The sequence below is a fragment of the Equus caballus genome, chromosome 3 (assembly GCF_041296265.1).
Source record: "Equus caballus isolate H_3958 breed thoroughbred chromosome 3, TB-T2T, whole genome shotgun sequence".
Taxonomy (NCBI): domain Eukaryota; kingdom Metazoa; phylum Chordata; class Mammalia; order Perissodactyla; family Equidae; genus Equus; species Equus caballus.
This window is the reverse complement of record NC_091686.1, coordinates 9,048,006-9,060,248: the sequence shown is the minus strand read 5'-3', so window position 1 is coordinate 9,060,248 and position 12,243 is coordinate 9,048,006. Positions and strand designations below refer to the sequence as shown.

Sequence of the window (12,243 nt, the reverse complement as noted above, 5' to 3'; positions counted from 1 at the left end):
TTTTACAAGAATTCACATATTTTATAGACACAGGAATGTTGCAAAACAAACAGGGGTGTATCAAAAAATCTTTTAAAACCCAGTCAAACGCATAGTATGAGGGTGTGTATGTGTTGCTCTGTTTCCATCGGGAGCAGCCTGTCCCTGACATCAGGCACAGCAGCTGCACTTGTCCGATGCCCCTTTGCAGATGCAGCCCTGGGCACACCTGGCACAGCCCACGGGGCAGCAGGGGCAGCAGCCTGGGGAACAGAGGGCAGAGGGAGAAGTCAGAGCAGATGTTACCAGAACCTCCCTTTCCAACAGCAGGCCTGGCACCAGCTCTGCCCCCAGCATTGGGGGACCCTGAGGGTAGGATGGCATGCTCTGTCCCAAGACAATTGGTAGAACCTCTGGAAAGTCCCTACCCACAGGAAAAGGGTGCCCTGCACTATCTGAGCCCAGAACAGGGCATAAAACCAGGAGAGGCAGTGACAGGTCCCCTGGGAGAATGGAAGGCCAGCCCACCAGAACCACCAAATGAAGTGAGGACAGTCCTCAAGGTCAGAGAGGGGGCAAACCCCTGCCAGAGCAGCGCCCAGTAGGGCCAGGGAAGCTCAGGCTGCCTGGACAGGACAGGGCTGCACCAGCAGGTCAGAGAACCACACCATGGTCACTAGGTCATGGCCATAGTGCTTCAGCCCCTGAGAGCATTAAGAAAGCTGTCCCGTGAGGCAGGAGACCCAGCTCCAGTACCAGGACTAGCACCACCTGGCCTCAGGTTCCCCGTTCTTGAAGGGAGGCTGGGGCTCAACCACCTTATGGCTCTTTCAGCTCTGATCCTGAACCAGTTGCTGAGGGAAGTGGATGCCAGCAAGAAGGCTCCTTGGCTGCTCCTGCCTGCTGAGCTCTGGGCTCCCTGCTCTGCCTCAGCCCCACCCCAGACCCCCAGAAGGGCCCACACTCACTCTTCTTGCAGGAAGTGCATCTGCACTCTTTGCATTTGCAGGAGCTGGCGCAGGTGCAGGAGCCACCTGCCAGGAAGGAAAGCCAGGCAGGGAGCCAGGAGGCTGATGCAGTAGACACAGACAGGGGTCCACACATGCTTCCTGCTCAGGGCACGGGCCAGACGGGGGAGCTCCTGTCCCACTCAGGGCAGATGGAAGTCTCACCCATGGCCTCTCCCCATAGGCCAGGATGGCCAGATGCTCTCCCGTGTTGGCCCCACAGGGCCTCATGGCTGAGCCCAGCAGAGGCCATGTCCCCTGCCTCCAACCAGCACTGGCAACTCAGAGGCCTCGACAGAGCAGTGGGGCGGGGACCTGAATCCCCCTGAGCACCTGGGTGAGGTGGAGCAGGACAGCCTTGCGCCTCAGGCCTCTCTCCTCTGACATGGAAGCTGCTGGGAGGAGGGGAAACGCTCTAAAGGCCGATTCAGGCGGCAGGTCAGGGGGAAAGCACAAGACACACAAAAGGAGTGCACTTCGGCTCAAACTCAAATCATTCCCTCCGGTAACCCCAGGGACACTGTCCCCTGGCTGAGAAAGGGGCATCCTGAGGACCAGAGTTAGTGTGAATGACTAACTTGGACTTCTGGAAATACGTCGCAGAGCCTAGGAGCCCGTCTGCACACTTCGTAGCCCGAGGCAGCGGCCCGGGCGCAAAGGCCCCGCCCAGTTCTTGCTCCCAGCCCGGCGGCGACCGCCTGGCTTCTGCGCCCTCTGCCGGGCTGTGCGCACCGGGCCGGGCGCAGGATTCCCCCAGCACAGCTGGGCGCCTGCACGTCGCGAGATACGGCCCTCTGGCGCGCGGAGGGGGTCTTTGGTGCCTGATCGTGGGCAGCGGCTTCTGTGACGTCCAGCACATCGTGTCCCAGCCTCCCTGCACAGGCAACTCAGAGGCCTCCCACCCGGCACAGGCAACTCAGAGGCCTCGACAGAGCACTGGGGCCGAGCTCTGTAGCCCCCTGACCAGTGGGTGAGGTGGAGCAGGACAGCCTTGAGCCTCAGGCCTCTCTCCTCTGACATGGAAGCTGCTGGGAGCAGCGGAAATGCTCTAATGGCAGATTCAGGCGCCAGGTCAGGATGAAAACACAAGACTCACAAACTGAACGAGTCCCTTTCAGTGCAAACTCAAAACGCTCCCTCTTCTAACCTTAGAGACAGTCCCCTGGCTGAGAAAGGGGCATCCTAAGGCTCAGAGCTAGTGACAAAGACTCCCTAGGGCCCCTGGAAGGCGTGGTAGAGCCTAGAAGCCGGCCTCCTCTCTGTCCAGCCCGAGGCAGCGGCCCGGGCGCAAAGGCCCCGCCCCGTCCTTGCTCCCCGCCCGGTGGCCACCGCGCGGCCGCAGCGCCCTCGACTGTACTGTGCGTGCCGGGCGAGGCGCTGGTTCCCCGCGCGCGGCTGGGCTGGGTGCGCATCGCTCGGGCCACCCTCTGGCGCCCATTCGCGCGGAGGGGCTTGTGTGCCGGGCGCACTTGTGCCAGCCTCCCCCACGCTCCTTCCCAATTTTGCGGAGGTGGCAACGATTCCCGCCCCCAGCCCTCACTGATTTGTCTGGAGGTAAATAAATACTCCCTATGCTGGAGTATTTGCACAGTAGTAATGAAGTAATCGCTGATGTCACAGTCCACTCACCACGTGCCAGGCACCTTCCTAAGTCCTTGACTTGTCCTGACTCATTTCATCCTCCAAGACATATGCTTTCCCCTATTTTGACCCTTTTACAGTGGAGGAGGCTGGGCCACAGAGAGGTTCCGTCTGGGGGCTTTAAGTGACACAGGTGGGGTTGGCCCTCAGGCAGGCAGACTGCAGCATCACGCCCTATCCCAAACCCCACGACTCCACAGGAAAGACGAGCACACTGAGCACCTGGCCCAGAGGCAGCAGGGGGAAGGGCACTGAGCCGGCAGTGGGATCCCCGTGCAGAGCTCTGTGACCCCTCTGGGCTTCAAGTTCCCATCTCTCAACCAAGGGCAAAGGGAGTCCGTTTCCAAGATCCTTCCGGCTTTTAACTGTGATGGGCACCATGTAGCATCCAGTGACATCGTGATCTGCCAGCCGTGGCCAGGGGTGAGGTCAGCTGTAGCATAGCTTCCTTCATCCTGTTATTTTCCAGCTGGGTGACCTTGGGCAGGTTGCTTACCCTCTCTGGAAGATGGCACAGTCACTCCAGCCTCTTCCTGTTTTCTGTCTCAGTCTCTGGGTTGTGTGAAAACCATAAGACCTGAAGGGTGGAAAGGCTTCTGTGTCTGTCCAAATGCCATGGCAGCGTCTTGTCCCTGGGGGCTTATTCTGGGTCATCCACACTCCCCTGCCACTGGGTCATTAAATTTCCAATCCCAGCTTTAACCTCCACCCAGAGTCATGCTTCCAACCAATGAGCCTTTCCCCAAGACGCTGTTGGGACAGGATTCCGTCTCCAGGAAAGTCCCTGTGAACAGATGATCCTAAGGACCCCGTGTCTGAAGCCCTAGTAGGAGCCAGGATGCTGTCTCCCTTAATTCCTCACCTTGACATGTAATCTCCTCTTTAGATCTGAGGAAACCTGCTTGACACCAACACTCGGGGGCTAGGCACAGGCTGGCTGCTGAAATCCCCTGTTCACAGGGCACCTGTGGGCAAGCGTGGGCCTGCCTCCTGGGCCACGTGACTCACCTTTCTCTTTGATGGAACATCAAATAGCAATTCCCTGCACAGATAGCCAGGGGGGCTAACCATTGGTGGGAATTAGGAGTCTCTCAGCCCCTCACTCCTGCCTAATAAAGACCACCACGCCCACAAGCTGTAGAATCCACCATCCCCCTGGCTGGGGTGGACAGGAAGTACTTCACCTGGAACCAGTTCTCGGGTCCATTGTTAGTGAGAAATAGCTGGGCCACTTCCCTCCGCATCCCCCGTCACTTTGCGGGTTTCCAGGAGCCGAAGCTGGATTTGGAAGGAGGGGCCGATCTCAGCCCGACCCAGGGAGGGACTGGCAAAGATTCAGAGTCACCATAGGAGCTCTCAGGGGAGCAGATGTCCCGTCCGTAGCCCTGAGCAAGGAAGAGGGAGGGTTCCCTGTGGGGATGTCGTGGGCGGTTCCACACAAGGTGTGCGTGGTCCACACAGGGGGGCACCTGTGAGTTTTTCCAGTGTTCAGTGCACACCTTCCGGGAAGAAGTTGCAGTGTTTTTTTGTTTTGTTTTATTGAGGTAACACTTGTTTGTAACATCACATAAATGTTTTTTGAGCAGCATTTCCAATTCTGTGTTTTTAATCTTTGTTCTTCATGTATTTATTGAAATGATGTGTTCAATCTAAAAATGCATTTTGTATGTTGTGTCCTTTTAATGTTTCTTAGGAATTCATTTTATTTGACCAAGTTTGAAATCTGTGTTAGAAAATAAAAACAGGCCTTTAGCACAGAGGTTTAGAAGCAAGCCCCGTGTAGAAGGCACACAGTGGGGAGTGGAATTCCTCCCCTGAGTCCTTTGGAGGCTGACATCACCCAGGACTGAGGTTGGGCAGTGGATCCTCAGAGACCGAAAATGAGACACTGAGAAGATACAATGCCGTCAACACTTAACACTTAGAGTAGAGGGGAACCTGTGTCTGCCCCATGCCCTTCTGTCATCTGGACGATGCTTCCCCGTTTATCATCGAAAAACCGAAGTTCAGAAAGGGATCCTGACTTGCTTCTGGCACGTGGTTGGTTAGGGGCTATTCTTTGGGTCCAGAACACAGGTCTCTGCACTTCTAGTCCAATTTCACACCCCAGCCATGATGAGCATGAAGTCCCTTATTTCCAAGAAATGGAAAACAGAGCCAGAATAGAGTCAACAACATTTATTGGAATTCACAGATTTCATAGAAACAGGCAGGCTGTAAAAGGTCAGCGTTGTATCAAGAAATGTTTAAAGCAGTAGGGTTGTATGTGTTAGTATGTGTGTGTGTGTGTATGTGTTGCTCTGTTTCCATCGGGAGCAGGCTCTCCCCGACATCAGGCACAGCAGCTGCACTTGTCCGATGCCCCTTTGCAGACACAGCCCTGGGCACACCTGGCACAGCCCTTGGGGCAGCAGGAGCAGCAGCCTGGGGAACAGAGGGCAGAGGGGGAAGACAGAGCAGATGTTACCAGAACCTCCCTCCCAACAGCAGGCCTGGCACCAGCTCTGCCCTCTGCCTCAGGGGACCCTGAGGTGAGGGTGGCATGCTCTGTCCTGAGAGAATAGGTAGAACCTCTGGAAAAGTTCCTACCCACTAGGAAAAGGCTGCCCTGCACCATGTGAGTCCAGAACAGGGTGTAAAACCAGGAGAGGCAGTGACAGGGCCCCTGGGGGAATGGAAAGCCAGCCCACCAGAACCATCAAATGAAGTGAGGACAGTCCTCAAGGTCAGAGAGGGGGCAAACCCCTGCCATAGCAGCGCCCAGCAGGGCCAGGGAAGCTCAGGCTGCCTGGACAGGACACGGCTGCACCAGCAGGTCAGAGAACCACACCGTGGTGACTAGGTCATGGCCATGAAGTGTTTCAGCCCCTGAGAGCATTAAGAAAGCTGTCCCGTGAGGCAGGAGACCGAGCTCCAGTACCAGGACTAGCACCATCTGGACTCAGGTTCCCTGTTCTTGAAGGAAGGCTGGGGCTCAACCACCTTATGGCTCTTACAGGTCTGACCTGAATCAGTTGCTGAGGGAAGTGGATGCCAGCAAGCGGGCTCTTTGGCTGCTCCTGCCTGCTGAGCTCTGGGTTCTGTCTCTGCCTCAGCCCCACCCCAGACCCCCAGAAGGGCCCACACTCACTCTTCTTGCAGGAGGTGCATCTGCACTCTTTGCATTTGCAGGAGCCCCCTGCCAGGAAGGAAAGCCAGGCAGGGAGCCAGGAGGTTGATGCAGACACAGCAGTGGGTCCACACATGCTTCCTGCTCAGGGCACAGGCCAGACAGGGGAGCTCCTGTCCCACTCAGGGCAGGTGGAAGTCTCACTCACTGGCTCTCCTCAAGGCCAGGATGGCCAGATGCTCTCCTGTGTTGACCCCAGAGGGCCTCATGGCTGAACCCAGCAGAGGCCATGTCCTCTGCCTCCAACCAGCACAGGCAACTCAAAGGCCTCGACAGAGCACTGCGGCTGGCCCCAGAAGCCCCGTGACCACCTGTGAGATGTGGAGCAGGACAGCCTTGAGCCTCAGGCCTCTCCCCTCTGACACAGAAGCTGCTGGGAGGGCAGGAAATGCTCTAAAGGGTGATTCAGGAGCCAGGTCAGGGTGAAAGCACAAGACACACAAACTGAAGGAGTGCACTTCAGTTCAAACTCAAAACACTCCCTCCTCTAACCCCAGGGACACTGTCCCCTAGCTGAGAAAGGGGCATCCTGAGGTCCAGAGCTGGTGATGAGGATTCACTCGGTCTCCTGGAAGAAGTGGCAGACCCTAGAAGCTCTCTTGCTCCCTTTCCAGGCGGAGGCGGCGGCCCGGGCGCAAAGGCCACGCCCCGTCCTTGCTGCCCACCCCGTGGCGACCGCGCAGCCGCAGCGCCCTGGGCTGGGCTGTGCGCGCCGGGCCGGGCGCAGGATACCCGGAGACGGCTGTGCCGGGTGCGCCCCCTTGGGGCCGGCCTCTGGCGCCCATTCGCACAGAGGGGCTTGCGTGCAGGGCGCACTTGTTGTCCCAGCCTCCTCTCCCGCCTCTTCCCAATTTTTCGGAGGTGGCAGCGATTACGGCCCCCGAACGTTCCTGGAACTCTTACCCTCTGGGTCCTCGCCTTCTGCCCCAGCGCGATTGTCCTCATATTCGCCCTTTTCCGGAGCCCGTGTGCAGCCCCAGCCTGGTGCTCACGGCCTTGACTTGGCTGGAGCAAGAGAGCAACATGAGGGAGTCGTGTGCAGAGGAACAGACTACAATGTGACCTTTTCATCCCACCCCCCATTTCTTCTCCCTGTCTGCACCTTGGACCTAGAGCCCTTTTCTCTAGTCCACTACAGCAGGATGGACACAGACCTCTGCCTCTTCCTTCCTTCCTTCCAGTCCCCACCTAGAGGGATATAGGGGTATATGTGCCCGAGTCCTTTCTATAAGACTATCCAGTGCTCCCCATAGCCTGCCAGTACACCCCACTCAAGCCAGTATCCAAAGTGTGGAACCGCCCCCCCCCCCCCCCCGGAGGGCTCATAGTAGGTGAGAGGGAGACGACTCTGATAACACAGCAAGAAAAGGGATTGTTTCCCTTCCACCATGCCTAAGAGCTCCAGGGCGTTTAGTGTGTGCCAGGCCGTGTTTCCATCACTCGTGATTTGCACACTCACAACAACTGGAAAGGAAAACCCTTTTATGCATGAGCCGTTTTTACACCAGGACAGCACTGCACAGGAGTCTAAGTGACCAGCCCGAGGTCACACAGCTGGGGACTGAATCCACTCAGCATCCCCAGGGAAAGGGAAGGTCCGTGACAAGCAGCCTTTGGTCTGGGTCCGTCTACACCACTCTCTCCTGCTGGACATTTAAGAGCCAGCTGCCAGCCCCACCGTGGGCAGCAAGAAAGGGACCCCTCAGTGAAACGTGAATGATTCTCTGTCAATCTTCTCGGTCTGGAATAAGACAGACCCTCACTTTCAGTAGAGAGAAAGACTTTTCATACAAGTACGTGAAAGAACATAGAAATCATTTCAAAGGACAATGTTAAATAAAACATGGTTAGGTTGTAGGAGAAATGGAGATTTCATTCCGTGTCTGAGAAGGCACAGAAAGTTTCCTCACGGCTCTGTGCCCCTTGTGCCCGTCACAGTGCTGTGAGAAGAGTGGAGACTCTCTCTGATCCCCAGGTCACATCCTCATGAGGTTGATGAGGACAACACAGGACACACGGGAGGCCCCCAAACCTGGCTGATTTGTCTGGAGGTAAATAAATACCCCTATGCTGTGCACAATAATAATGCAGTAATAGCTGATATCACAGCCCACTCACCACGTGCCAGGCACCTTCCTAAGTCCTTGACTTGTCCTGCCTCATTTCATCCTCTCAGACATATGCTTTCCTCTATTTTGCCCCTTTTACTGGGGAGGAGACTGGGCCACAGAGAGGTTCCGTCTCGGGGCTCTAAGTGACACAAGTGGGGTTGACCCTCATGCAGGCAGACTGCAGCATCATGCCCTCCCCCGCTTCCCACGACTCCACAGGAAAGATGAGCACGCTGAGCACCTGGCCCAGAGGCAGCAGTGGGAAGAGCACTGAGCCGGCAGTGGGATCCCCGTGCAGAGCTCTGTGACCTCTCCAGGCTTCAGGTTCCCATCTCTAAAGCCAGGAGCACAATTGGACCGTCTCTAAGAAGCTCCAGCTCTGACCAAGGAGAGGCAGGATGTAACATCCAGTGACATCATGATCGCCCATGATGTGAACCTACACTACACCTGTGGCCAGCCGTAGTATGGGTTCACACCTCTGCTTATGAGCTGTGTGACTTTGGACAGGTTGCTGAACCTCTCCGGAAGTTGGCACAATCACTCCATCCCCTGGACATTCACTCTCTCCGGGTCCCTGTGCAGGTCAAATGATGAAGCGTGGGAAAGGCTTCTGTGTCTGTCCAAATGCTGTGGCAGCCTCTTGTCCCGGGGAGTTATTTCAGGTCATCCACACTCCCCTGGCACTGGAACCGCAAGGTTCCAATCCCTCTTTGGCCTCCAACCAGAGTCATGCTTCCAAACCAATGAGCCTACCTCCAGGGGCTTGTTGGGAGCTGCGAGGATTCCCTCTCCACACTGTCAGGGTAGGGATGGTAACCATGATGGACGCTGTGTATGAAGCCCGAGCTAGGAGCCAGGCCACTCTCTCCTTTAATCCCCGACAGTGAGATGTCATCTCCTTTATACAAAGGAGGACGTGGAGGCTCAGAGACCATCCACAACTTTCTCAGGTGGCATGGCCAGGGATGGCCTAGTGGGCTGTGAACCAGGACTGCCTGACACCAACACCCATGGGCTTGGCACAGGCTGGCTTCTGAAATCCCCTCTTCACACAGGGCACCTGTGGGCAAGCGTGGGCCGGCCTCCTTGGCAACGGGACTCACCTTTCTCTTTGGTTGAACATTGAATAGCAATTCCCTCCACAGATAGCCAGGGGGACTAACCATAGGCAGGAATCAGGAGTCGCTCAGCCCCTCACTGCTGCCTAATAAAGACCACCACGCCCTCAAGCTGCAGAATCCACCACCCCCTGCAGGGGCAGACAGGAAGTACTTCATCTGGAGCCAGTTCTCTGGTACATTCTTGCTGAGAAATAGCTGGGCACTTCCATCTGAATCCCCGGTCACTTTGTGGGTTTTCAGGAGCCCAAGTTGGATTTGGCAGGAGGGGCTGATCCCAGCCCAACCTAGGGAGGGACTTCCAAAGATTCAGAGCCACGTCGCCATGGGAGCTCTCAGGGGCAGGTGTCCGGTCAGTGGCCCTGGGCAGGGAAGAGTAATGGTTCCTTGTGGGGACGACCGGGGCCATGCTACTCAAGTGGTGTATGGTCCACACACTGCAGTGTTTGTGAATTATTTTCAGTGCCCAATGCACACTTTCCATGAATAAATTGCAGCGTTTTTCATTTTGTTTTGTTTTATTGAAGTAACATTCATTTATAACATTTATAATTTTTACATGTATTTTTTTGAGCAGCATTTTTAAATCTCTAATTTTTTATGTGTTCTTCATAAATTCATTTAAGTGATGTGTGTTGAATCTAAAAATGAGTTTTGGATATTCATTTTACCAATGTTTAAATAAATTCTAGAAAATAAAAACAGGGCCTTTAACACAGTGCTGTAGGAGCAAGCACCAGGTAGAAGTCAAACAAGTGGGGACTGAATTCCACCCCAACTGAGTACCGAGGACGGAAGTTTGGCAGAGCATCCCCAGAGAATGAAAATGAGAAACGCAGAAGTTTCTATGCCGCCAACACTTGCACTGAGAATAGAGGGGAAGCTGTGTCTGCCCCGTGCCCTTGTGTCGTGTGGACGATGCTTCCATTTTCAGCTGAGAAGCTGAAACTCACAGAGGGATCCTGACTTGCTTCAGGCACTCTGTCTGTTAGGGGCTAGTATTTGGGTCCAAAACCCAGGTAATGCACTTCTGGTACAATTCGCCACCCCAGCTGAGATGGGCATGAAGTCCCTTATTTTTAAGACACCCAAAGGACAACAGAGCCAGAATAGACTAAACGAATTTTGCTAGAATTCACATATTTCATGGAAATAGAAATTTTACAGATGGATCAGGGGTGTATAAAACATTATTTAGGGGGCCGGCCGGGCGGCATAGAGGTTAGGTCCACTGCCCTCCACTTCAGCGGCCCGGGTTCACAGGTTTGGATCCAGGTTCGGACCTATACCACTCGTCAAGCCATACTTGATGGTGAACCACGTAAAAGATAGGGAAAGACTGGCACAGAGGTTAGCTCAGGGCTAATTTACCTCAAGCATAAAAAGAAAAAAAAGAGGAAGATTGGTAACAGATGATAGCTCAGAGCGAATCTTCCTCACCAAAAAAAAAAAAGAATTATTTAATAATACAGGTTTGTGTGTGTGTATGTGTATGTGTTGCTCTGTTTCCTTCAGGAGCAGGCTCTCCCCGACATCAGCCCAGCAGCTGCACTTGTCCGATGCCCCTTTGCAGACGCAGCCCTGGGCACACCTGGCACAACCCCCGGGGCAGCAGGAGCAGCAGGCTGGGGAACAGAGGGCAGAGGGAGAAGTCAGAGCAGACGTTACCAGAACCTCCCTCCCAACAGCAGGCCTGGCACCAGCTCTGCCGCCTGCCTCGGGGGACCCTGAGTTTAGAATGGCCGCTGTGCTCCCAGACAATTAGTAGAAACACTGGAAAATGTCTTACCCACTAGGAAAAGGCTGTTTTGCCCCATCTTAGTCAAGGACAGATGAGAAAGCCTGGAGAGGCAGGGACAGGGCCTCTGGGACAAAGGAAGAACAGCTCCCCTAGAACCATCAAATGAAGTGAGGACAGTCCTCAAGGTCAGAGAGGGGGCAAACCCCTGCCAGAGCAGCGCCCAGCAGGCCCAGGGAAGCTCAGGCTGCCTGGACAGGACAGGGCTGCACCAGCAAGTCAGAGAACCACACCGTGGTCACTAGGTCATGGCCATAGTGCTTCAGTCACTGAGAGCATTAAGAAAGCTGTCTCGGGGCTGGCCTGGTGGCACAGCGGTTAAGTGCGCATGTTCCACTTCTTGGCGGCCCGGGTTTCACCGGTTTGGATCCCGGGTGCGGGCATGGCACTGCTTGGCACGCCATGCTGTGGTAGGTGTCCCACATGTAAAGTAGAGGAGGATGGTCACGGGTATTAGCTCAGGGCCAGGCTTCCTCAGTAAAAAGAGGAGGACTGGCAGTAGTTAGCTCAGGGCTAATCTTCCTTAAAAAAAAGGAAAGAAAAGCTGTCTCCTGAGGTAGGAGGCCAAGTTCCAGTACCAGGACTAGCACCACCTGGCTTCAGGTTCCCTGTTCTTGAAGGAAGGTTGAGGCTCAACCATCTTTATGACTCTTTCAGCTCTGATCCTGAATCGGTTGCTGAGGGAAGTGGATGCCAGCAAGAAGGCTCCTTGGCTGCTCCTGCCTGCTGAGCTCTGGGCTCCCTGCTCTGCCTCAGCCCCACCCCAGACCCCCAGAAGGGCCCACACTCACTCTTCTTGCAGGAGGTGCATCTGCACTCTTTGCATTTGCAGGAGCCGGCACAGGTGCAGGAGCCACCTGCCAGGAAGGAAAGCCAGGCAGGGAGTCAGGAGACTGATGCAGACACAGCAGGGGGTCCACACATGCTTCCTGCTCAAGGCACGGGCCAGAAGGGGAGCTCCTGTCCCACTCAGGGCAGCTGGAAGTCTCACCCACCATCTCTCCGCACGGGCCAGGATGGCCAGATGCTCTCCTGTGTTGACCCCCCCAGGGCCTCATGGCTGAGCCCAGCAGAGGCCATGTCCTCTGCCTCCAACCAGCACAGGCAACTCAGAGGCCTGCACAGAGCACTTGGGCCTGGCCCAGAAACCCTGACCACTTGTGAGATGTGGAGCAGGACAGTCTTGAGCCTCAGGCCTCTCCCCTCCCAGAGGGAAGCTCCTAGGAGGACCGGAAATGCTCTAAAGGGCGATTCAGGCGCCAGGCCAGGGTGAAAGCACAAGACACAAAAACTGAAGGAGAAAGGGGCATCCTGAGGCCCAAGCTAGTGACAAAGATTCACTTGGGCTGCTGGAAGGCGTGGTGACGCCTAGGAGCCCGTCTGCTCCCTTTCCAGCCAGAGGCAGCGGCCCGGGCGC

The 12,243-nt window shown here is 55.6% G+C and overlaps 2 protein-coding genes across 7 annotated transcripts; both read right to left on the bottom strand.

The window, feature by feature from the left end:
• LOC106782966 (metallothionein-2-like) lies at window positions 1-12,243 on the bottom strand. 6 transcript variants are annotated; one of them, XR_011436877.1, is made up of 3 exons: window positions 11,822-12,233; window positions 11,618-11,683; window positions 57-242 (listed from the first exon to the last, which is right to left on the bottom strand). XR_011436877.1 is itself a non-coding variant. In XM_014738446.3 (2 exons), the coding sequence occupies exons 1-2, from the start codon at window positions 1,081-1,083 to the stop codon at window positions 151-153; spliced, it is 228 nt and encodes a 75-aa protein (XP_014593932.1). In that variant the 5' UTR covers window positions 1,084-1,749; the 3' UTR covers window positions 1-150. The 6 variants fall into 6 exon arrangements, 1 of the variants encoding a protein (XP_014593932.1); XR_011436878.1 differs by lacking the exon at window positions 57-242 and adding an exon at window positions 4,954-5,051; XR_011436875.1 differs by lacking the exon at window positions 57-242 and adding an exon at window positions 9,528-10,653 and having other exon boundaries at window positions 11,822-12,243.
• On the bottom strand, window positions 4,791-6,671 carry LOC138915088 (metallothionein-1A-like). The gene is made up of 2 exons (XM_070261831.1): window positions 5,758-6,671; window positions 4,791-5,051 (listed from the first exon to the last, which is right to left on the bottom strand). Exons 1-2 carry the CDS (start codon window positions 5,870-5,872, stop codon window positions 4,960-4,962), a joined length of 207 nt encoding a protein of 68 aa, XP_070117932.1. The 5' UTR covers window positions 5,873-6,671; the 3' UTR covers window positions 4,791-4,959.